Raw genomic sequence first — 24,113 nt, 5'->3', positions numbered from 1 at the left:
AGAGAGACAACCCTCCTTCCTTTGCGGAGTTACTCTTGTTGCTTCATGTGGAGGAGGATAGACAAGCAGCTAAAGTGTGTCGTATGAAGCAACATTTTGGTACAGTCAAGCACAATCCATCACTTCAAAAGCATATGCTGCATCACATGTGCATAGTGCTTGTTCTTGTACTGTGGTTGAACAGTCTTCAGAGATTGAGCAATTGCAGAAGATGATCACTCAGATACAAACCCAACTGTCAGAGTTGAGCACTTCTCATTACCAAGGCTCAGAACGTACACCAGGAAGTAATAGCAAATCTTCTAATGAGGACAAAGGTCAAAAAGGAACGACACAGTATGGACAGCAGTCAAAAGAATACCCTAAGTCAAGCAACTCACTCCACCCAGGATACTGCTTTAACTGTGGAGAGAATAGTCATATTGCACTCAACTGTGATCAAGCACCAAACCCTTCTTTGGTAGCATTTAAAAAGGCACAGTTTCAAGAGAAACAGAGAAAAATGAAATCACAAGGATCTTCTAGTAATTTAAACTAAACTCAGCTTCTGTGGAGGGACACTCAGGAGCTGGTGATAACAGGGTTCCACTGCAAAGCGGGAAAAATTGAGAGTAACCAAAGAAAATGATCCCTCTTAGACTTCCTAAAGGGCTTGTGGGAACCAAAAGCACAGCAAGAGTCATAATTGCAGGGAACCCAACAACTTGCCTACTTGATTCTCAGGTCACAACTATTCCTTTGTCATATCATGAACAGTTTCTAGCTGATCAACCAATTAAGCCTTTAAATACTCTTCTGGAGATAGAAGGAGCAAATGGGCAAGATGTGCCTTATCTTGGTTACGTTGAACTGTGCAAAACATTCCCCAAGGACTTTGTTGGGAAGGAATTAGATGTTTCCACACTCGCTTTGGTAGTTCCAGCCCATGGTGGAGCCACCAGTGACCAAGTATTGATTGGTACAAATACTCTTGACTTTCTGTACTCTTCTTACTGTCAGTACAACCCCACTTTTGTTCCTGTACAATCTGGGTATCGTGCTGTCTTGAAAATTATGCAACTAAGGCATAAGTATACTCAAGATGGACAATTGGGTCTGGTAAAACTGCAAGGCCAGACACCTGAAGTCCAGCCTTCAGCACTGTAGTTTTAGAGGGTATTATCAAAAATCGAGGATCCCACTATGAGAAATGGGCTTTCATAGAACCCCCATCACACTCATCTTTACCCTGTGGAGTACTTGTGATAAGTTGTCTCATCACTTTACCATCCAAACAGTTCAGTCGTGTTGCATAATGAGACCGGACATGCTGTAACCATACCACCTAAAACTGTATTGGCTAAATTAACTGCAGTCCAGAGCATAGTCAAACAGCAATCTGTCTCTCAACCTACTTCTTCTCAGTCTGATCTTCCCAAACCATCAGAATCCACAACACCTTCAAGTTTGAGTTTTGATTTTGAAGATTCACCCTTACCATCTGAGTGGAGGGAACAAATAACTAAACACCTCAATGCTATGCCTGAAGTGTTCGCACAGCATGATTTGGATTTTGGTCACATTGACAAAGTAAAGCATCATATCAAGCTCAGTGATGAAACTCCTTTTGAACAGTGGGCTAGACTTATTCATCCTCAAGATATTGATGCAGTTCGCAAACACTTGCAAGAACTGTTAGAGGCGGGGATTATTCGGGAATCTGAGTCACCTTTTTCTTCCCCAATTGTGGGAATTTGAAAGAAGAACAACTCAGTGCGCCCCTGTATTGACTACAGATAGCTTAACTTGCAAACTATCGAAGATGCTTATGCTCTTCCAAATGTAGAAGAAGCTTTCTGTGCCCTTGTTGATTCAAAATGGTTCTCAGTCTTAGACTTAAAATCTGGATATTATCAGATTGAAATGGAAGAGGCAGATAAAGAAAAAAGTGCTTTTGTCTGTCCTTTAGGGTTCTGGGAGTTTAATAGAATGCCCCAAGGAATTACCAATGCCCCAAGTACATTTCAATGTTTAATGGAAAAGTGCATGGGAGAGTTCAACTTGAAAGAAGTGTTGGTATTCATAGATGACAGCACTATCTTTTCTGACACTTTGGAGCATCATGAAGCTAGTCTGCTCAAAGTGCTCCAACGGCTGAAAGAGTATGCGTTAAAGTTGTCACCGGAAACATGCAAATTCTTCCAAACGTCAGTGCATTACCTTGGCCATGTTGTTTCTGCCAGTGGTATTAAAACTGACCCTGACAATATCCAAGCTCTAAAGACTTGGCCAAGACCCCAAACCCTCAAAGATTTGAAGTCTTTTCTCGGTTTCTCTGGTTACTACCAAAGATTTATCAAAGACTACTCCCAACTGGTTAAGCCTTTGAATGATCTTACAGCAGGTTATCTACCACTTCATAATCGAGGAAAGAAAAGGAATCAGAACTGTCAATATCACAACCCAAAGGAACCCTTTGGTTCTCGATGGACATCAGCTTGTCAACAAGCATTTGAAATCCTTATTGAAAAACTCTCTACAGCCCCTGTTCTGGGATTTGCTAATCCTAAACTACCCTACATTCTCCATACAGATGCTAGTACCACAGGATTGGGTGCTGCATTATACCAAGAACAAAAAGGAAAGTTAAAAGCCATTGCTTTTGCAAGTCAAGGATTAACTCGCAGTGACTCAAAATATCCGGCACATAAGTAACAGTTTCAGGCTCTTAAATGGGCTGTTACTGAGAAATTCAGTGATTACTTGTATGGTGCCTCTTTCACTGTCATCACAGACAGTAATCCACTCACTTACATATTAACAACAGCTAAGCTGGATGTAATAAGCTACCGATGGTTATCTGACCTTTCCACTTTCACTTTCAAGCTGCAGTATAGAGCAGGAAAACAGAATGTGGATGCGGATGCTCTGTCACGACGTCCCCATGGTGATTTACTTGATGATTATTCTTCCCAAAAGGAGAATACTACAATTCATCAGTTTGCATCACAGCACTTGTCTGAGTCAGATGTTCAAGCTATCTGTGACAAACACATTGTCTGTAACTCCATTGAGGCTGATGTAAATGACGATTATCACCCATTACCACTCATTGAATCGCTGGCACTTCATGCTAAGGCAGTTCCTAACATATTCCTTGATGAGAATGTAACTGGCTCCCTTGTTCTTTCTCATTTGACAGAAGATGAGTTGAGGGAGAAACAAAAAGCTGACCCTTATACCAGGGAGTCAGGATGTTCACTAATGGAGCTGCTCTCTCTGGAGGAGTTTTGCGGTGTACACACCGGTTAAGTCAAGTACACGTTCAACTCCCATATGTCCCATGTCATCATGGAGACTGCGTACTGCCAAAGCTCTCAGTTCTACTGGCAATACCATTTGAAGGGTGGTACTTGTTCCTTCTTTTCATTTCCTGTACAAGATACCATTTTTTAACATCAAGTGATTCCACTCTCTGAGTAAAAGAGGAAATTCTGGCCGTAATTATGAAGTTGCTGCCTCTCTCTCCACCTGGATGGATTGGTTCCTCAAGTTTGTTCCGCATTAAACCTCATAAGTCTGAATCTGTGTTTTTGTCATTAGCGCACAGCTATTTTAAAGTGAAAATGCTCAACCATGACACTAACTATTTAACTCATGATGTGTCTTCCAGTATATAAAAAACACTGTATGGACTAGTTAACAAGGTAAAAAGAAAATGTTTTCTCCCATTTAGCAACTCTTTATAAGACACAGAGAGTAAATAAATGACCAAGAAAGTTACATTTTAATGTTATGGCTTCTGCATCTCATCTCAGTATGTAACCAGTGATTTACATAATAGGAAAAATAAATGCAAAACAAAGGCAATTCAAGGGGAGAGCATTTTATTTTCTGCAGTTTCACTTCTGCTCACATCCAAAGATTGTGTACTGCAAGACCAGCTCCTCTATACCCAAACAGGTGGCCCGGTATTCGTTGGTCTGGCACTCTGCAACAGTTGGCCAGTACTCGATCCAGGTTCTCTCACCAAGCACATACTGGAATCTGAACAGAGCAAAGTGAAAAATACATTGGGTCTTCACTGAGGTATTCTACAGTCTATATCATGTTGGAATCTTTTATTTATTTTTTTAAATTCTGAAGTATTATAGGTAAAAATGCCTTAATGCCTCAATGCCAAATGACTAGTTCAAGGACTGCCAAAAAACTGAAAATTGTATGATTCTTTCTGTGCTTTTCTTTTCTAGCTCTGATAAACACGATTATTTTTGGCAATTTTTGACATGCCTTTCAAACCTGCAAGTGGGTTTTTGGGATTTAAAGGGTTAACATCTGCTTTATGTATGAAACCCTCCATCCGTTAGATAATTTTCTGTCATCATCTGACACATAGGTCTATACAGCATGCAAGACCGTCTACTTTGCACTGGTCTTATCACTCAGAAGCACATCAGGTAAATGTAGGGAACTACATTATATACAGTAATAGAAAGCAGGGAAACTGCAAAACCAAACTCACGAGAGCTGCTGGCCGTCTGGTCCTGCGGTGCTCGCGGTGTGAATATCTTTGGATGTGCCCATGATTAGGTAGGTTTTGTTTTGTTTCAGATCCAGAGCCTCTCTGCAGTGCTGATAACTGAGAAATGTGCGCAGTTGATTTTGTGGACGCACATCAGTGGTCCCTGCAAGTCAAAGATAAGGTAGGATAAGAGAATACAGGAAAAATGAATGAATTGGACAGCAACGGGTTACATGTAAGAGAATTATACGTCAACAACACTTTGAAATCATGCAGAATCGGTTAAATTTTTTACTGTCCGGCTAAAAAGATAACCTGTGAAATTGTTATACATCAGATAGTTATTTAAAATCCTAATAAAAAGCATTACAGTTGAGAAAATTATAAGTTAGGCAGCTCATATTGACATAAATGCCCAACAACCTCCAGTTGAGGAGCAATACTATATACTGTAACTTATTTATAATAGCACTACATTCCTAGAAAGAAATTGTTTCTCAGTAGGATATAAAATGCTAAGAATCCTCCTGTCTACCTAGAAACACTAGAGGAAACAAGATCATAAAGAAAATAAGAGATTTGTACCCACCTTCCTTGACGACTTCCAGCACACGCACAGTGTAAATGTCAGTGGACAAAGCGTCTTTAAAGCTTTCCACTTTTGCTTTGTAAACTGAGGGGAGACAGGTTGCAGGTAGTTAGTTCACTTACTTGCTCAGTTGCTCAGTCACTCAGTCACTCGCTCTTACCAAAATCTATTTTCCCAACGTCTGTGATCTCACAAGCCTTTGCAAAGCGCTCGTCGTTGCTGACGTGTTCCTTTTTCTGCATGCTGCAGTTCTCTGGAAGTACATAATGGTCAAAACGTGAATCTGATGCCTCAAATAAAAATGCAGCTTTATTTGCTACATGCATACATGTATGGAAAGGTTGTTATAACCCTTATTTATGCTGTGTTCTGTGCTAAGGATTCACTGTGGCAATACTCACAGATTGGACACTGTATTATTAAAAATCATCATTTCGCATTATCGGTGCACCTGTTCCTCATCTGTAATTCATGCAGCCTTGCTTACAGAAACAACAATTTTGTTAAATGGTTCCACTCAACCCAAACAAAATGGATCTTTGCGTACCCTAAAATCACAGCTGATGATTTGGCTCCTCTCACACAGGTTGACATGACGTTTTCCCAATAATCTCTGATTTTAATGTGTATTGAAAGTGGAAATGTGCCAAAGCACAATATTTAAAATATAAATTACTTGTGTAAATGGGGACAGATTTTGAAAACTACTCTTACTGTTACAAAAATGAGAGGAAATGTTTTTTTTTTTTTTTTTAACGATATCCAAACCCTTAATCAATGTACAGTTTGCACCTTGGAATATTGTAGGGGCTTTTTTTTGTTTAGCCTATGAGTTCCAAAGGTAACACATTTGTAATGTAATAGTAACTTTGTTTACCTTCAGCACATGTGCACTCTTTAGCTGTGCAGAGCTTCAGAAACTCTCCATGTCTCCTCTCAGGGTGGTAGAACTTCACACAATGTTTCTCTGCAACAAAAAGAAAAAGGAAACTGGTTGAGGAATAGTATGGAATGACTGATGAGAAAGTCATAGTTTATCAGAAAATATACCTTGAATATTTTAAATGTATTGTATAGAATAGAATATAATTTATTACCATTTTCACAGGCACACGTCAATATAGGTACAATGGAATTCTTTGTGCGTTTTTCAAATTTAACAAGAATATAAAAATATACATTAGAATTAGATATATACACATTATAAAAAGTACTCTGTATAAAAACATGAAAATAATATATATCCTGAGTAGGTATTGCACACATTATGCAGTGTGCAGTAGGAATATTGAACATATTGGGTTGTAAACCTAAGTGAGATGACTATGGTTATATTGCACATGGGTTAATGTACTTTATGTGTTCAAGGCGAACCGTAAAGAAAAGAACAAGAATGAGTATGTTAGTCTAAGGATGCATGTGTTTTAAAATTACGTGTCTCTGAGACTTACTGTTATTGTATTCATAGACGGAGACAGCAGCTGGTTGTAAAATGCCCACTTTCATGTCCTGATGGATCCTGAAGGAGATCTCCTCTGAGCGCACATTAGAAATCTGTGGTACAACGATATAGTAATGGACAATACACAAGAGCAGTCTTTGCTTCTGACAGAGATATTGTTTGGAAGAATGCACTGTATTTCCAATAATAACAATTTATGGTGAACTTGAAAAGCTAGCCCAGACTTGGAGCCAGATTGCTGCTAAATGTGTCATTTTGAAAACACCACAAACACCATTATCTACAACGATTTTTGTAATTAGGGTGGACTGAACCAGTACATACTAGCCATACAGAAAGTTCTCTGAGACAGGAAATTCTTGAAGTACCTACAGGCCTTCAATAAATCAGAAGCACCACTAAACTAATATGAAGAATTAATACAACTTCAGTGTCATCCATCCATCCATCCATCCATCCATCCATCCATCCATCCATCCATCCATCATCTATAAACCATTTAATCCTCATTAAAGTCGCAGGGGGGCTGGAGTCTATCCCAGCTGACTTAAGGCGAAGGTAGGGGACACCCTGGACAGGTCACCACTCTATCGCAGGCCAACTTCAGTGTCAATGCAACTTAAAGTATTTCAGTTTAAGGAAGGGAGCCACAAAGAGCCTTTTACCTTGTTCAGGTAGATGATGAGTGAGCCTCTGTCTGACAGAACTTTGTCCATCTCATAGTTTGCAATGTTGTGAGCATGTCCTTGAGACAACTACACACAGAGTTTAAAAGTAACTGGTTAGTACAAATATGATGTGTTTTAAGCTGGTCTGAATCCTGTGTAATTATGTATTTGTTTGCAAATATGATCTTACTCTGTCCAGGTCGTCTTTGTTGAAAGTGAAGCCAGTTGGGAAACTGACATCCAGGACTGACATTGTTGTGTTGCGCTGCTTGTCCTTAAACCTGCATGAGAAGGAGGTAAATCCCTAAAAAATTAAGATCCAACAGCCTTTATGAAGCTGTGAAATATTTAATCAGTTTTAACAATGGGAAAACACAGGTGAACAGCAACAATTCTCAGACTGTTGAAGTGGAAATCGGGGCACAAAAGGTGCAAAATGAGAAATGAACAACAGAAATACAACGTTAAATCAAAAACAGAGTGTGTAGAAACTGGAAAAATGGATGTGCATATGGATCATGATTTCTTGATGGTACTTACATAACCTCTATCATCAGCTTGTATGTCCTCTCATCCTCATCCAGTTTCACTGCAGGAGCAAAGTATTGGTTTAAGTTTCTTTTTTTTTTCTCAGAACAGTAAAATACAAACATAAGAAAGCTAAAGACAAAGACTTCAACAAAGACTGACAACAAAAGAAAGAAAGAGATGGAAGGAGGTGGGAAAATGACCTGGAAGGACTTGCACATTCAAGTCGAACATCTCACAGCTACTGTCATTTTCTTTAGGCAGAGCATAATACAGCGACACCATCTATCACAAAGACAAAAGTGTTGCTTAAAATGTGAAAGAGACAGAATAGTTGGAGGCTGTGAGGGTTTAAGATGAATTCAAAATCTATATTTGCTAAAGCAATTCTTCAAATTTTTTTTAGAAAATGGAAATAAGACGTACATTTTTTGCACCATTTCTGTTAGTAAAATGTGGGAGAAAATCAGGTGATACATCACATTGTTCTCTGATGTATGTGGCTTTGTACCAGCCATATGTGATGCTTTTTTTGTTACAACACAAAATCTATCTATCTATCTATCTATCTATCTATCTATCTATCTATCTATCTATCTATCTATCTATCTATCTATCTATCTATTTTGTGTTCTACCAAAAAACCCTCAAAAAATGATATATATGTATATATATGTATTAGTGGTGGGACACGATTAAAAAATCTAATCGAATTAATTACAGGCTTTGTAATTAATTAATCGAAATCATCGCATTTCAAACAGCAACATTTGACACAAGAGGTAATTATTTTCAATTCAAATAAATTTTGGGTGACAGTTGAATCAATGAACAGACATATACGTGTGTATAATTTAAAATTTACAATATTAATACAATTTTAAAATAGGACATAAAGAAAATAAAGTGATTTGGACGATTTAAGGCCTAGATTTAGTTCAATTTTCCCATTGTATGGCACATAACAAAAGCATAAGTAGTTCAAGAACCTTCAAAAAGTTGAAAATCCATAAATTCATTCTGTTTTCATAGTTTCTGGGTCTGATAAATGGTGTCACTTTGATGTTTCTTTTTTTAGGAATATAAATTTTGATTTGAAAACAATATTTTTTCATAAACTAAAAGTTTATAATTAAGTTATTAAAAGACAAACATTTTCTGTGGTTTAACTTATTACTCTGTCGAGGCTCTGCCTCTTTGGCAGTGTAAAACCTTAAACCACAAAAATGTTTAATTTTTATTTATGTACATTTTTCATCTGTCTACTACATTCACAGATTATTGCAAATTCAAAATGCAATTATAGCAATTATATTCAACATTTTACGACTTTTTGTAAACTAAAGCACTTTCAGTATCTTCTATTGTGGTCTATTATGGGATGGCTACACCGTTACCTGTTAGCCGTTAGCAGGAAAGTCGCAGCTAACGTTAGCTGTGGTGCTAATAACAACATGTTTTACATTGAGGTGATGCCGTCGGCTTGAAGTTCTGCAGTGATCAGAAAACTCTTTGTTGCACAATTTGCAAACAACCACGCTTTAAACCATGCTTACATAAGGAAGATTTTCAAAAGAAAATTTTCCTCCCAACAAGCACAATCACTCTCATCTAATAATGTGAATTTCCCCTGGCGTGGGGAGAAACAAAGGACTTGTCTTATCTTATTTTCCTTCACCATTCACCAAACCTCCTTGTTAGATGTGTATCTTCTTCACTGCAGACCTTAGACCGTATGCTGCAGACAGACTTTAGGTTCACTACCGCCACCTACTGGGCTGGAGTGTTCATCAGTGTTACCGGTGTGCCACAATTTCGGGAACTGAGAATGGTGCGATTGAAATGCGTTAATTGATTTATGTATTCTTTTTATATATATATATATATATATATATATATATATATATATATATATATATATATATATATATATATATATATATATATATATATATATATATATATATATATATATGTATACATTCATATCGTTTTCTTTTTTTTGTTGGAACACAAATCCCAGGGAGAATTGGTAATGTGCTGCTTTTAGACTCAGAGAAAGGTAATGCATGCCTCATCATCTGCTGCTGTGTCATTCTAGGTGGTTCTATTAAAGTCAGGATCTTTTCAGTTCACATAATGACATCAATGATATAAATTGCACTGTACATACTCTACATGTTCCTGGGTTTGCCATAAAATTTCTGGTGTGCTTACAATCACCTCTGAGTGTTGAAAACTGATTTTTGTCATATCTAGGAAATTAAAAGAAATGTGCAACAACACACAACAGATGATAAAATATCAAAGAAAAGAGTGTTTATTTACCCTAAACATTGCTTCTCCTGTTCCCGTGGCAGTCACTTTTATGTCCTCGTTTATTCTGTTGAACTGTTGAGATGTAAAATAGGCATATGGGTAAACAAACATTTACAGTCATGTACAAAGGTATCACTTGAAATAGGAGAACACCTACAAACCTACAAGCACAAGGAGTCACTTAAGGTAACAAATCCATGTGGCTAAGAAATCTGTAGCTCTGTTTTACCTGTTGTGTCACTAATCACAAGACATGTAATGTGAGGTTTGCTTCCACCAACCCTTCATTCAGCCAGCTTTCCTAAATCCATTGTACACTAACAATCCAACCCAGTGCCGAAAACTAGACAGACAAATATTTGGAACTGGTTTGTCAACATCACGGCACATAAAGAAAGTGCAGATATTTTGGAAGATGCCGGACACCAAACCCGAACTAATGCTCTGTCTGTTGTTGGATGTTGATCTTAAAACCAGAATTGCAGCAGCCTATAGGTTACTGAGTGGGACGTGTTGCGGAAAATCACTTTTAATGCTTAAAAATTGCGAAAATCACACAAAACACTGAGGTTGCTGGCTAAAGTCCCTCTCTGGTTGTTGTCCCTTAAAAGCACATGTCCACCCACATAAATCCCTAACTTCTTTCTCCATTCACCCCCTGCTCAAACTGCTCTACATTACACTATGGCAAGTTGTAATACTGGAGTTGGAAACCGATTCTTAGGGAGAAAAATTCAGAAAGCCCCAGTCCACACCTGACAGGACTGGTTCCTTAACTTTATTACAAATGAATCCCCAGAAGTCTGGAAGGTGAAAGGTCGAAATGCTCAGTCATGGCACTGACTGCTTATTTCATTCATGTCTTCCAGCATATCATAAAACATCAAAGGGACATGTTAACATGGTAAAACACGATTTTTATAAGAGTGAGTCTTTAAATATAGCATACAATATGGAGACAGCAAGCATTTCTTTGATATGTCTTCAAATAAAAAGCAAAACTTTTTATACAAACTGAAATCTATTAACCAATATTTAATATGACACTAAAGACTGCAACACTCTCAGGTCAAACAGAACATCTCATAATTTTATAGCTTATAGTGTAAAACTAATACATATTGCACAGTGGATCGACGTAGCTATTACACATTGTGGTGTTTGAGACAATTCGCAACTCCTTATGATGACCTGAAGCCTTTTTATTCAACAGCCTGAGTAAAGCTCATGATGTTCAGCACAAGCATTAGGAAAGATAGTCATGATTCTAGAAACAAGACTGAAGGAAAAGCATTTAATTACTAAAGAGATGACTCAATATACAAGTACCTATTATGGCTAAATAATAAGCCTCAAGGTTACAACTGGAGAAAAGATGCTGCTCTGCATCACAAGACTTGAATTGCAACTACCAAGTTCATCAGTAGTGCTATCATGCTGCATATAAAATGCTACAACTGTATTTCAAAGTTTTAATAGACAAATGATTCATAGGTTTAAGTGAGGAGGAACAGGGGTGCTGAAACCTGAAAGACTAATAGCCTACATTCATTTTTTTCTGCTCAGTATGGTCAGATAGTTGATTAATGCAGCTTTAATGAGCCACTCTGGGTTTGTGTGTTCTTACCTTAGATGTTCTTGTGGAATGGTGGTTTTCCTTGTTGAACTTGTACTTGTCAATCAGTGGCTTGCCTGGTAACAAGATGCCCACTTCCAGATCATACTCTGGCTCTTTAGCAGTGGTCCAGTACTCTGCTACGGCCTGGTACACCATGATAGTAGCCTGGATGGAGATAATAGACATAATCAAAATTCACTGTCATAATCAATCCTGTATTTTTATTATCTGCATTTAAAAAAATAAAATAAAGGCTCAAATATTATGTATGTTTTTACACCGTAGTTAGACTTATTTTTAGTATCTTTCTTCTGTAAATACCAGTGATGTTGCACTTTTTCTTTGTGAACATCGATCACCTTATTTCTTCAACCACCATGATTTGCACATTTATTGCACGTTCTTTTGAACATTGGTTTCCTGATGAATAAAGTGTCTGTCTGTCTGTCTGTCTGGCAGTGTTTTGTGTTGGAGTTTGTGTTATTCCAGATTTTGACACTAAAAGTTCACTGTTAAATACAATTATCATTTCCAAATATCACCTATCTCTGCCTCATTGATCACTAATAATTGGTTTTGGCCCTGAAAAAAAAAACGTATCAGTTGACATCTACTTAAGTCCAAGGTTACAGCAAAAAACCAGGAAAGGTGTGATAAAAACACACATGAATGTATCCAGAATTGAGAGAGTTGTGTTACCTGAGTTGATCCGTATCCTCCGCCCTGCTTCTGCTGTTGGCTGAGCCATCGCACAATGGGTTTAGCTTCTTCAAAGGCCTTAAATAGCAGAAGATGAAGAAGAAGAAGAAGAAAAAAGCTTGTTAAAGTAATTTTAATGAATGTAGACGTCTAAATATATTTTACAATCTAACATGTTATATTTGTAACAGATTTTCAAAGTCTCTGCTGGACAAGTATTACTGACTTTGACAATTCCCTGATTTGATATTTTTGCCATCATCAGGTTAAAATGTTCCACAGTACTTTAATTAACTTGCAAAACTAGTGAAATTTCCATTTTGCTTTATTTTTTAAATCAAAAAGAAACATTCACCTAACATGTTCAACTAGGATCTTGAACATAGCAAACAGTAAATATAAAATAGTATTTATTACACACTGCAGTTTGCAAGATCTGCTATTTGTAGAAAATGACACCAACGTAGAATATATGGTAATTTTAAGAAGTGAACATGAAAACAAAAATAAATAAATAAATAAATAAATAAATAAATAAATATATATATATATATATATATATATATATATATATATATATATATATATATATATATATATATATATATATATATATATATATATATATATATATATATATATACAGTATCTCACAAAAGTGAGTCCACCCCTTGCATTTCTCCAAATATTTAATGATATCTATTCATGGGACAACACTGACGAAATGAAACTTTCATACAATGTAAAGTAGTCACCGTACAGCTTGGATAACAGTGTACATTTTATCTTCCCATCAAAATAACTAAAACACAGCCATTAATGTCTAAACTGCTGGCAACAAAAGTGAGTACACCCTGAACTGAAAATGTCCAAATTGGGCCCAAGTGCACATTTTCCATCCCCAGTTTCATGTGACTTGTTAGTGTTAAAAGGTCTCAGGTGTGAAAGGTGAGCAGGTGTGTTTAATTTGGTAATATCACTCTCACACATCTCACATTGGTCACTGGAAGTTCAACATGGCACCTCATGGCAAAGAACTCTCTGAGGATCTGAGAAAAAGGATTGTTGCTCTACATAACGATGGCCTAGGCTATAAGAAGATTGCCATCACCCTGAAATTGAGCTGCAGCACAGTGGCCAAGAGCATCCAGCGGTTTAAGAGGACCGGTTCCACTCAGAACAGGCCTCGCCATGGTCGACCAAAGAAGTTGAGTGCACGTGCTCAGCGTCGAATCCACAGGTTGTCTTTGGGAAATAGGCGTAGGAGTGCTGCCAGCATTGCTGCAGAGGTTGGAGGGGTGGGGGGTCAGCCTGTCAGTGCTCAGACCATACGCCACACACTGCATCAAATTGGCCTCTATGGCTGTCGTCCCAGAAGAAAGCCTCTTCTAAAGATGATGCACAAGGAAGCCCGCAAACAGTTTGCTGAAGACAAGCAGACTAAGGATATGGATTACTGGAACCATGTCCTGTGGTCTGATGAGACCAAGATAAACTTATTTGGTTCAGATGGTGTCAAGCGTGTGTGGCGGCAGCCAAGTGAGGAGTACAAAGACAAGTGTGTCTTGCCTACAGTCAAGCATGGTGGTGGGAGTGTCATGGTCTGGGGCTGTATGAGTGCTGCCGGCACTGGAAAATTACAGTTTATTGAGGGAAGCATGAATGCCAAAATGTACTGTGACATACTGAAGCAGAGCATGATCCCCTCCCTTAAGAAGCTGGGCCGCAGGGCATTATTCCAACATGATAATGACCCCAAACACACCTCCAAGATGACCACTGCCTTGCTAGAGAAGCTGAGAGTAAAGGTGATGGACTGGCCAAGCATGTCTCCAGACCTAAACCCAATTGAGCATCTGTGGGGCATCCTTAAACGGAAGGTGGAGGAGCGTAAGGTCTCTAACATCCACCAGCTCCGTGATGTCATCATGGAGGAGTGGGAGATGATTCCAGTGGCAACCTGTGAAGCTCTGGTGAACTCCATGCCCAGGAGGGTGAAGGCAGTGCTGGAAAATAATGGTGGCCACACAAAATATTGACACTTGGGCCCAATTTGGACATTTTCAGTTAGGGGTGTAGTCACTTTTGTTGCCGGCAGTTTAGACATTAATGGCTGTCTTTTAGTTATTTTGATGGGAAGATAAAATGTACACTGTTATCCAAGCAGTACGGTGACTACTTTACATTGTATGAAAGTTTCATTTCGTCAGTGTTGTCCCATGAATAGATATCATTAAATATTTGGAGAAATGCAAGGGGTGGACTCACTTTTGTGAGATACTGTATATATATATATATATATATATATATATACACAAACATGTATATATATAGTAAATCTAATAGAGAATTGCATGTCATCGCTGTTTTACAGTAGAAACAGGAATTACAGTTCTTCTATGTGCTCACCCCAGTCTTTACGAGAGCGAGAAGAGCGTAAGCTGTGGCTTCCAGTGTCAAAACATGATCATTACGTACAGGCCAGTGGGATCGGTCTGTAGAAGACACACACACACAAACACAAATTTTTATTACTATATAGTACTTGTGACAAGCGTCACTGACTTCCCTAAAGTCCTTAAATCCTCTTGTTTACATACGTATGTCTGTCTATCTTGTCATCATTGATTTAGATCTCAAAAGCATGTTAAGGATTGTTGTGTAAGAAAACCTGAGGAGGCAAACTTGTAGAGGATCTCCTTGTTCAGTTTGTTTTCATTGGCCAGGGCATATGATGCCATGGCAGCAGCATACGGGTTGGTAATGCTGGACAGACGCTTCTCCAGATAGGAAACTGCCTGGTCTATACTGCTTGGCAAACTCTGTACAAAGACAGTTAATCAGAAGCTTTAACAATAAATCCTGAGGCTTAATGACAGAGATGCAGAGTCGAGATCCAGCTTGTATATTTGTGATCTTTGAGGAATCCTGATACCACAAAAAGTGACAATTTCTCCACAGTATGCAAATTACATGCAGGTTGTATGGATTCTCTTTATTCCCTCCCCTCAACACCTGAAGTGCATGCCAAAACATGGGAAGAGTTGTAAATAAAAACCACTGTCACCAAGAAGAAATGATCCAAAAGAAAGCAAACAAAGGCAAAGGACAACATCTGATGCTTGTGACTGCAATACACCTGCATTTAAAAACTTCTACCAAAATGAAATAAGATAATAAAGTTACAGGTTCAAGGTGAAAAAATGAAAAATAAGAATAAAGGCAAATAAAAAAAAATATTTTGGAGGTTTTATATGTCAAATTTTGCATAAACCATAGAAAAAGAGACTCTGGTGATGCAAGGGAGTCCAGTATTTAGGAGTTTTTAGGAATATTGAGGCAAACAATGGTAAATTCCATTGTTTTGGAACCATTGCAAAAGAGGATTTTAAAGTTATGGTGTTGTTCATTTGCCAGCTGAGAAAAAAAAAAGAAATAGCAAGAAGAGCAGGTGGAAGAAGTAAAAAGATTCTATATTTGTTACATTTACAGATCTTGCACTGTTTGGCTGAATATGTATAAATCCTTGTGATCTCAAGATTACAGTCACTTTCCACACACTCAGTAACTTATTACTTACACTTCTCATCTGTCCTGGTCATGAAATACAGAGAAGAGAGTAGAGAAAACCTTGTTTCAGGTGGATGTACTCACACTAACAGTGGTAGAACATATTGTACGTGACTCCTGCAGAGCGATGAGGCAGAAGGCCGTCATGGAGACGTCTGAATCCAAACCCACCACGTCACCCTACACAATGACACACACAAAGGTGTGATTTTGTTTGTTTTTGTTTAGAGCCAGATTTAATAATTGCAGAAATCTGTGCACTCACAATCATTTCTTGATGGTACACGTATCCAAGTTCTGTAAACATGCCATCGTGTGTCTTTGACGTGAGAATGAGATACTTGATGGCGTCACATATGACGTTGTTCTGCACTGTCACCAGATTATAGGCCATGGAAAACACCTTGGTAACGTAGGCTGTCAGCCTAACAGAGGAGAGCAGAGGTGGTGTAATAGCTTTGAATTTACTTTCAGTTATTTATTTGGTTGTACATAAAATGACTTAAACATTAATGTATGAGTTCATGAATTTTCAGATGTCTCACCAGGTACTGCTTTGCGATTTAGGAAACACAGAAAAAGATCCATCGCCTTTACGGTATTTAAGTTGAGATGTGTAGCCTGGACACACACAAACATTTCACTAAAAGCTGTTCAGCTGTCTACTGAATCTTTGATACCAGTTTGAGGAGAATTTTGTACCTGTTGTTATGTGTCGGATGGCATCATTCCGTTTGTTAAAGCCCACAGTTTCCCACTGGTTGGTCTTGTCCAAATACACGGCTGCGATGACGGGCAGTGTCATGGTGATCATGTTCGCCTCTCCAGAACCGTAGGGCTGTCTGATCAGATTACCCATAGAGTTCCCACTGATGGCATGATCAAACAGACCACTCATCTGCTCTCTCCCTGTGTGGACAAAGAAAACCACTGAGTTGGTCATTTACAATTATGAAGGCAATACTTCTGTTGGACCAATACCAACTGACAATACAAATCAAGATTTTACTGGCACTCTGTGACATTATATGCCCCAAAATAATGTAAATAATGTAGCATATATGCAGATGCAATGCAATGGGTAGTCAGTTTCTTTGCATTTGCACCAATGTGTGCGTAAACTGATGGATGAAGCTGTTAAATCAACCATCAACTACAGCAACCCATCTTATTTACATGAACTGTACTCTTACAAAATAAGATTAGACTTCCACTTTGAATGAAATATGTCCCTTGAACTCACCTGTCAGAGAAATTATTGTGCTCATAGGTGTGTCTGGAACCAAATCCACTGCAGGAATTCTACTGTTGATTATTTCTTCCTGTTTACCGTCTAAGAAAAGAGAAAAGTTAGAGGATTCGTAAATAAAAAAAGCAGATGCATATATTACATTTTTTTGCTAATTGTGGCTACTTCAGTGGCAAACTTACTGACACCCTTTCTTGTAGGGTCCAGGGCTACATTTGTTGGAGATTTTATCAGTACGCCTTCAGGCTGGAAAAATAATAGTCAATAAACACACCAGGAGTAAAAAATTATCTTTGAGTACCTTTGAGGACAATATAAAAGGATTTGCATGTTGACATTTTTAATATCCATAGTACGTTTCTTAATATTAATTTCAGTATAATTTGAAAATTGCACACCGCCCTCGCCAGATGAGTCTGACATTGTACTAAGTGGCCGGAGAACATGCATGACAGACATTTACTGATCTGAAATGCAAATGCAAACTTTAAACATGCATTATTTCATTGCTGGTTGAACATTTCAATCATTTCCAATATGGCAGACCAAGCTCTGACACCACTAAAAAGTCTTTCTCTTACCACCACCAGAAGCATCTTCAGGATTCCATCGCTGATGTATGAATCTCTAACAGCTGCTTTGACCTCAATGGGGAATCTTCCATTCTTCATGGGGATTATGATGAATGGGAGGACTCGTGTGGTTTGGGGTCCTACGTCGACCTCCTGACGAAACTTCCCACGCTTAGAAGCTGCACTGCATAAATTGGCCTCCTCTTTCAAATCCACGCGCACCTGGATGGGGTTTGAGATGGAGAGGTGGACATAAATGAGACTGACAAATTAAAGGAAGGATGCAAATAAAGGAGGGTGAAAATTATGCTTACATAGGGACATGGATCCATTGAATTAGTATTGTCAATGAGTATGACAATGACCCACCTTTACTGCATCATCAGAACACACACAAGAATCAGGTTTAGGTGACCAGTGATATGTGTCTGTTGTTACCAAGAGACACTGGCTACAATAATAACTGTATTGTTGGCTTTTCACTTTGTACAAAACTATAAATGAAGATTTAGGAACGAAATGTCGCACTAATAAATATATCACTGCAAGTTAGGCAGCGTACTGGATTCTGACACATCCTCTCTTATGCACCTGCCTCGTGAAATAGGTGTATGAAAAGACCCTTTATGTCAGGCTGGCAGCCGCCAGCCCCAGTTAGTGCTCTTCTCCCCTCCCCTTTCCATCCTTCCCGGTTCAAGACAGCCCAGCAGCGCTTAAGGAGCCACAGGTGTTCTCCATCTGGCGCAATCCACCAGCAGAGGAACAGGTGGAGGTCGACCAATCAGGTGGCGGCTCGGCTGCTACTTAACCAGACGCCACCCAGCTCTCGGTGCCAGATCGTCACACCGCTTGGAGAGGTTCACAGCCTGAGTCACATCCATTCTGAGTGCAGCTTTGCAGATCAACTAACCCACAGTTTCCTCCTTCGTTGCAGTACTGGAACCACCTGCTCCCTGCCAGAGAACCAGCAGCTCGGGACCTTGGTCGCTTCCTCCGGGAGACGGAGATCTACACCTGAGTCGACCCCCGGCTGTTGGCGTCCTCCTTCGCCCACCTGTTGCTGCTTAAACCAGGCTGCCTCCGCTGTGAACCGGTCCAGAGCATCCCTAGAGTTATGGTTGTAGTGATTCTTAGTTACAGCTCGAGCCACAGAGGGCTCCGAGAAATAGTCGTCTTTTAGCCACAGCACCTACAGTGTTTAAAGAAAGTTTGGAACTTAGTTACCGTTCGAATTACCCTCCGCTTCGAGGAGGACTACTATAAGTAGAGTCGAGCCCAAGTATAGTTGCCCGGCCGGTAGGGGCCGCTTGGCATTTCTAGTTTGTACTCTCGAGTTAAGAGATAAAGGACATTGAATTTGATTGTCGTTTTTGAGTATTCTAGTTTAAAGTACACTCGAGTTAGAGTTAAAGCACATTGAGTTTCGATTATCGTTTCTGAGAATTCTAGTTTAGTACACTCGAGTTAGAGTTAAAGCACCTCTAGTTTCGATTGTCGTTTCTGAGTATTCTAGGTTGTATACTCGGGTTTAGAGTAATGTATATCACGTGTTCAATTGTGTTCTGAGAAGAACCTGTAAATAAACGATTTCCAGACTGTTCATTCCCTGCACCTGAGCTCCCACAGAACCCCCGTAACATTACGATCTGGCCAAAATGAGCTCAGCGGGGAATGCAACAGCCTCGAACGGCGCTCCCGTCATGACGCTTCAGGAAGCGTTCACCAACATCGACGCAGTGTTAAGCCGTCATGATGAGACGCTCCGTTCGTTCTCCACTAGCAGCGCCGCTATGCTCAAACAAATAGCTTCCCTCACTGAGACTGTAAATCGGATCGCTGGTCGGGCTGTTCCAGCCACCTCGGCACCGATCGCAGCACCGGCAAGAGAGCCCCACGTGCCCACCCCCGAGCGATACAGTGGGGATTTTGGAGTTTGTCAGGCATTCTTGACACAAGTTTCGCTAGTGTTCGAGTTACAGCCCCAGTCTTACCCGACAGATAGGTCCCGTATAGCATTTTTAATAGGGCTGCTAACAGGGGATGCTCGGGACTGGGGAACGGCGGTATGGAAGCGCCAAGGCTCCCTCTGCAACTCCTACTCAGCGTTTGTGGAGGAGATGCGTAAGAACTTCGATCATCCCGTGAACGGCAGAGACGCGGCCACCCGCCTTGGGACCATCCTGCAGGGAGCCCGGAGTGCCGCGGAGTACGCACGGGAGTTCCGGACCCTCGCCGCGGAGGTGGACTGGAACGACTCGGCGCTTCAGCATGCATTCTACCGAGGACTGAATGAAGCCCTGAAGGACAAATTAATCCTCAGGGACGAGTCCTCCACCCTCGACCAGTGGATAGCTCTAGCAATCAAGTTGGATGCCTGGATGCGGGAGAGGCGACGGGAGAGAAGAACCCGTTCATCAGGGAATCCCGGCCCTCCCGACCCTTCCCGGAGACCCAGGACCCCCGAGACCCTGTCAGAGGAACCGGAACCTATGCAGCTCGGCCGGGCCAAGCTCACCGTCAGGGAGAAGGAACGACGCAGAGAGGCCAGACTCTGCCTTTTTTGTGGAGAGTCGGGCCACTTCGTCGCCGCCTGTCCCCGTTGTCCAGCAAAAGGGGGGGCTCACCAGTAAACGGGGAGTTTCTGGTGGGCCAGGTGACTTCATCTCCCCCGCAACGACTTCAGGTCAAGACCACGCTCTGCTGGAGATCGGTATCCGTACCAGTGGCCACCTTAGTGGATTCTGGAGCTGAGGAAAGCTTCCTGGACGGCAACTTGGTAAGACAGCTGGCTATTCCCACAATTCCTCTCAACGAACCACTGACTGCTTGTTCCCTGAATGGACTACGTTTAACGAAGGTATCCCGTAAGACGGTACCTATTGACTTCGTGATTGCAGGTAACCACCGTGAACGGATGGTTTTTTGTGTTATGGAACATTCAAATCCCCCCATGGTGCTGGGCTATCCGTGGCTAGCACAGCACAACCCACAGTTGGACTGGCAACGAGGGGAGGTTTTGTCGTGGAGCCCAGCCTGTCACCAGAGTTGCCTGGTTTCGGCTCTTACACCACCTGGCTCCGGAACCCCCCGAGTGCCAGAACCGATCAATTTAGAGACTATTCCCCCTCAGTACCACGACTTAGCTCCCGTTTTTAGTAAGTCAGAAGCCCTGACTCCTCCGCCCCACAGACCCTACGACTGTTCTATAGAAGTTTTAGATGGCGCGACCTTGCCTTCCAGTCGGCTGTACAGCTTATCCAAGCCTGAGCAGGCCGCCATGGAAAGCTATATTCGCGACTCACTAGCAGCTGGAATTATTCAACCCTCTTCCTCACCGGTTGGCGCCGGATTCTTCTTTGTGGAGAAGAAGGATGGAACTCCTAGGCCCTGTATAGACTTCAGAGGACTGAATAAGATCACCAGAAGAAATTCCTATCTGCTGCCCCTTATGGACTCCGCTTTTACACCACTCCAAGGAGCAAAGATTTTTACCAAGCTCGACCTGAGGAACGCATACCATCTGGTTCGGATAAAAGAGGGGGACGAGTGGAAAATGGCGTTCAACACACCACTGGGCCACTTTGAGTACTTAGTGATGCCTTTTGGACTTACGAACGCCCCCGCCGTTTTCCAGAGTTTTATCAATGATGTGCTTCGTGACATGATCAACCAGTTTGTTTTTGTGTACCTTGATGATATTTTGATTTATTCACAGAATCTGAAGGAGCATGTCGGCCACGTACGCCGCGTTTTGGAGAGGTTATTAAGGAACCGGCTCTACGTTAAGGCTGAGAAGTGTGAGTTTCACGCCACAACTGTAACCTTTCTGGGTTATGTTATCTCTCCCGGACAGATCCGGATGGACCCAGGGAAATTGACAGCGGTACAGGAATGGCCGGTTCCTGCGACCCGTAAACAGCTCCAACGGTTTTTGGGATTCGCTAACTTTTATAGGAGATTTATTTGAGACTACAGTAGAGTTGCTGCTTCACTTACGGCATTAACCTCTCCTCTCAGACCATTTCAGTGGTCCTCGGAGGCAGACCGAGCTTTTCGGGAGCTGAAGCGCCGGTTCACGACGGCACCCATCCTCTCCCAGCCGGATTCCTTCCTCCAGTTCGTAGTGGAGGTAGATGCCTCCGACACGGGGGTAGGAGTGGTGCTGTCGCAGCGCTCCCAGGTGGACCAGAAGCTCCATCCCTGCGCTTTCTTCTCCCGACGTCTCACTGCTGCCGAATGTAACTATGACGTTGGTAACCGAGAACTATTAGCCGTAAAGCTAGCATTAGAGGAGTGGTGGCACTGGCTCGAAGGAACAGAGCAGCCGTTTATTGTGTGGACAGATCACAAGAACTTAGAGTATGTAAAGTCAGCAAAGAGACTGAATTCCCGCCAGGCTCGGTGGGCTTTGTTTTTCGGACGTTTTAACTTCTCCCTCTCCTATCGCCCCGGGTCAAGGAACATTAAGCCCGACGCCCTCTCCCGGCAGTTCACGGTGGAGGAGGAGACCGAGGAGCCGGAGCCGATATTGCCCAAGTCCTGCCTGGTGGCGTCATTAACCTGGCAGATCGAGAAGGACGTTCGTCGGGCCCAGAGACGGAGCCCGGGTCCAGGTAATGGTCCGAGGGGAAGACTGTTCGTTCCTGACTCCGTCCGCTCCCGAGTTCTCCAGTGGGGCCACGCGTCCCGGATCGCGTGTCACCCCGGAGTGAATCGAACTCTGGAGGTCCTGCGCCAGAGGTTCTGGTGGCCTTCCATGGAGGCGGATACCAAGGAGTTTGTCACTGCCTGCGTCACCTGCGCGCAGAATAAGACCTCCAACCAGCCCAGCCCGGGCCTACTCCAACCCCTTTCAGTACCCAAACGTCCATGGTCCCACATAGCGGTCGATTTCGTGGTTGGGCTCCCAGCCTCTCAAGGTAACACGGTTATACTTACCATTGTTGACCGTTTTTCTAAAGCTGCTCATTTTGTCCCTATGTCCAAGCTTCCCACAGCCAAGGAGACAGCCGAGGCGCTGATCCAACATGTTTTTCGCCTTCATGGAATCCCGAAGGATATCGTTTCGGACCGGGGGTCACAATTCACCTCCGAGGTATGGAGAACGTTTTGCGACGCTCTAGGAGCTAAGGTCAGTCTCACCTCGGGGTTTCACCCCCAGTCCAATGGTCAAGCCGAACGGACTAATCAGTCCTTGGAAGTATTTCTCCGTTGCCTAGTCTCTGATAACCCCACTTCGTGGTGCGAGAGGCTCCCCTGGATCGAGTATACACACAATTCTCTGTCTAACTCTTCCTCGGGGCTCTCCCCCTTTCAGTGTTCCCTAGGTTATCAGCCTCCCTTGTTCCCTGCTCAGGAGCAGGAGATAAATATTCCCTCCGTCCAGGCACTCATCCGTCGGATGCAAGGCACCTGGAGGCGGGCGCGACGGGCTCTGGTGCGTTCCGCACGGAGGATGGAGGTACAGGCAAATCGCCATAGGAGACCGGCACTGGATTATAGGCCCGGACAGAAGGTCTGGCTCCGGGCCAAGGACATTCCCCTGCGGGTCGAATCGAAGAAGCTGGCCCCCCGCTACATCGGGCCATTTAAGGTCGATCGGGTGGTCAATCCCAGCACGGTACGTCTTCACTTACCAACATCCATGAAGATTAATCCCACCTTCCACGTTTCCCTGCTGAAACACGCGTTGGAGAGTACATTGGCCCTCCCTGTCCGTCCCCCTCCTCCTCCCAGGGTCGTCGCTGGAGCACCGGCCTATACAGTGCGGCGGCTACTGGACGCTCGCCGCCGGGGCAGGGGTCTTCAGTCGACTGGGAGGGTTATGGCCCGGAGGAGAGAAGTTGGGTGCCCCGCACACAGATCCTCGACGGCACCCTGATCACGGACTTCTTCCGCCGGCATCCACATCATCCAGTTCGGGCACCAGGAGGTGCCCGTAGAGGGGGGGGTACTGTCATGCTGGCAGCCGCCAGCCCCAGTTAGTGCTCTTCTCCCCTCCCCTTTCCATCCTTCCCGGTTCAAGACAGCCCAGCAGCGCTTAAGGAGCCACAGGTGTTCTCCATCTGGCGCAATCCACCAGCAGAGGAACAGGTGGAGGTCGACCAATCAGGTGGCGGCTCGGCTGCTACTTAACCAGACGCCACCCAGCTCTCGGTGCCAGATTGTCACACCGCTTGAAGAGGTTCACAGCCTGACTCACATCCATTCTGAGTGCAGCTTTGCAGATCAACTAACCCACAGTTTCCTCCTTCGTTGCAGTATTGGAACCACCTGCTCCCTGCCAGAGAACCAGCAGCTCGGGACCTTGGTCGCTTCCTCCGGGAGACGGAGATCTA

General features: G+C 42.2%; 1 protein-coding gene across 1 annotated transcript in view; it reads right to left on the bottom strand.

Moving 5' to 3' along the window:
* Positions 1-3,849: 3,849 nt before the first annotated feature.
* LOC111584070 (complement C3-like) overlaps positions 3,850-24,113 on the bottom strand; it is a 64,974-nt gene continuing 44,710 nt past the window's right edge. Inside the window, exons 22-43 of the mRNA XM_023293322.3 lie at positions 17,785-17,997; positions 17,386-17,449; positions 17,198-17,287; positions 16,657-16,863; positions 16,500-16,575; positions 16,220-16,379; positions 16,039-16,134; positions 15,056-15,206; positions 14,794-14,879; positions 12,385-12,462; positions 11,695-11,850; positions 10,077-10,139; positions 7,952-8,033; positions 7,761-7,809; positions 7,411-7,501; positions 7,218-7,307; positions 6,542-6,644; positions 5,968-6,057; positions 5,251-5,343; positions 5,091-5,174; positions 4,502-4,664; positions 3,850-4,026 (exon numbers count right to left, since the gene is read on the bottom strand). Of these exons, the coding sequence (XP_023149090.2) occupies positions 3,882-4,026; positions 4,502-4,664; positions 5,091-5,174; positions 5,251-5,343; positions 5,968-6,057; positions 6,542-6,644; positions 7,218-7,307; positions 7,411-7,501; positions 7,761-7,809; positions 7,952-8,033; positions 10,077-10,139; positions 11,695-11,850; positions 12,385-12,462; positions 14,794-14,879; positions 15,056-15,206; positions 16,039-16,134; positions 16,220-16,379; positions 16,500-16,575; positions 16,657-16,863; positions 17,198-17,287; positions 17,386-17,449; positions 17,785-17,997 (2,430 nt within the window). The 3' untranslated portion in view covers positions 3,850-3,881. The remainder of the gene's footprint in view (positions 4,027-4,501; positions 4,665-5,090; positions 5,175-5,250; positions 5,344-5,967; positions 6,058-6,541; positions 6,645-7,217; positions 7,308-7,410; positions 7,502-7,760; positions 7,810-7,951; positions 8,034-10,076; positions 10,140-11,694; positions 11,851-12,384; positions 12,463-14,793; positions 14,880-15,055; positions 15,207-16,038; positions 16,135-16,219; positions 16,380-16,499; positions 16,576-16,656; positions 16,864-17,197; positions 17,288-17,385; positions 17,450-17,784; positions 17,998-24,113) is intronic.

This window comes from Amphiprion ocellaris, chromosome 4, assembly GCF_022539595.1.
Source record: "Amphiprion ocellaris isolate individual 3 ecotype Okinawa chromosome 4, ASM2253959v1, whole genome shotgun sequence".
Lineage (NCBI taxonomy): Eukaryota > Metazoa > Chordata > Actinopteri > Pomacentridae > Amphiprion > Amphiprion ocellaris.
This window is presented reverse-complemented; position numbering and strand designations above follow the sequence as displayed.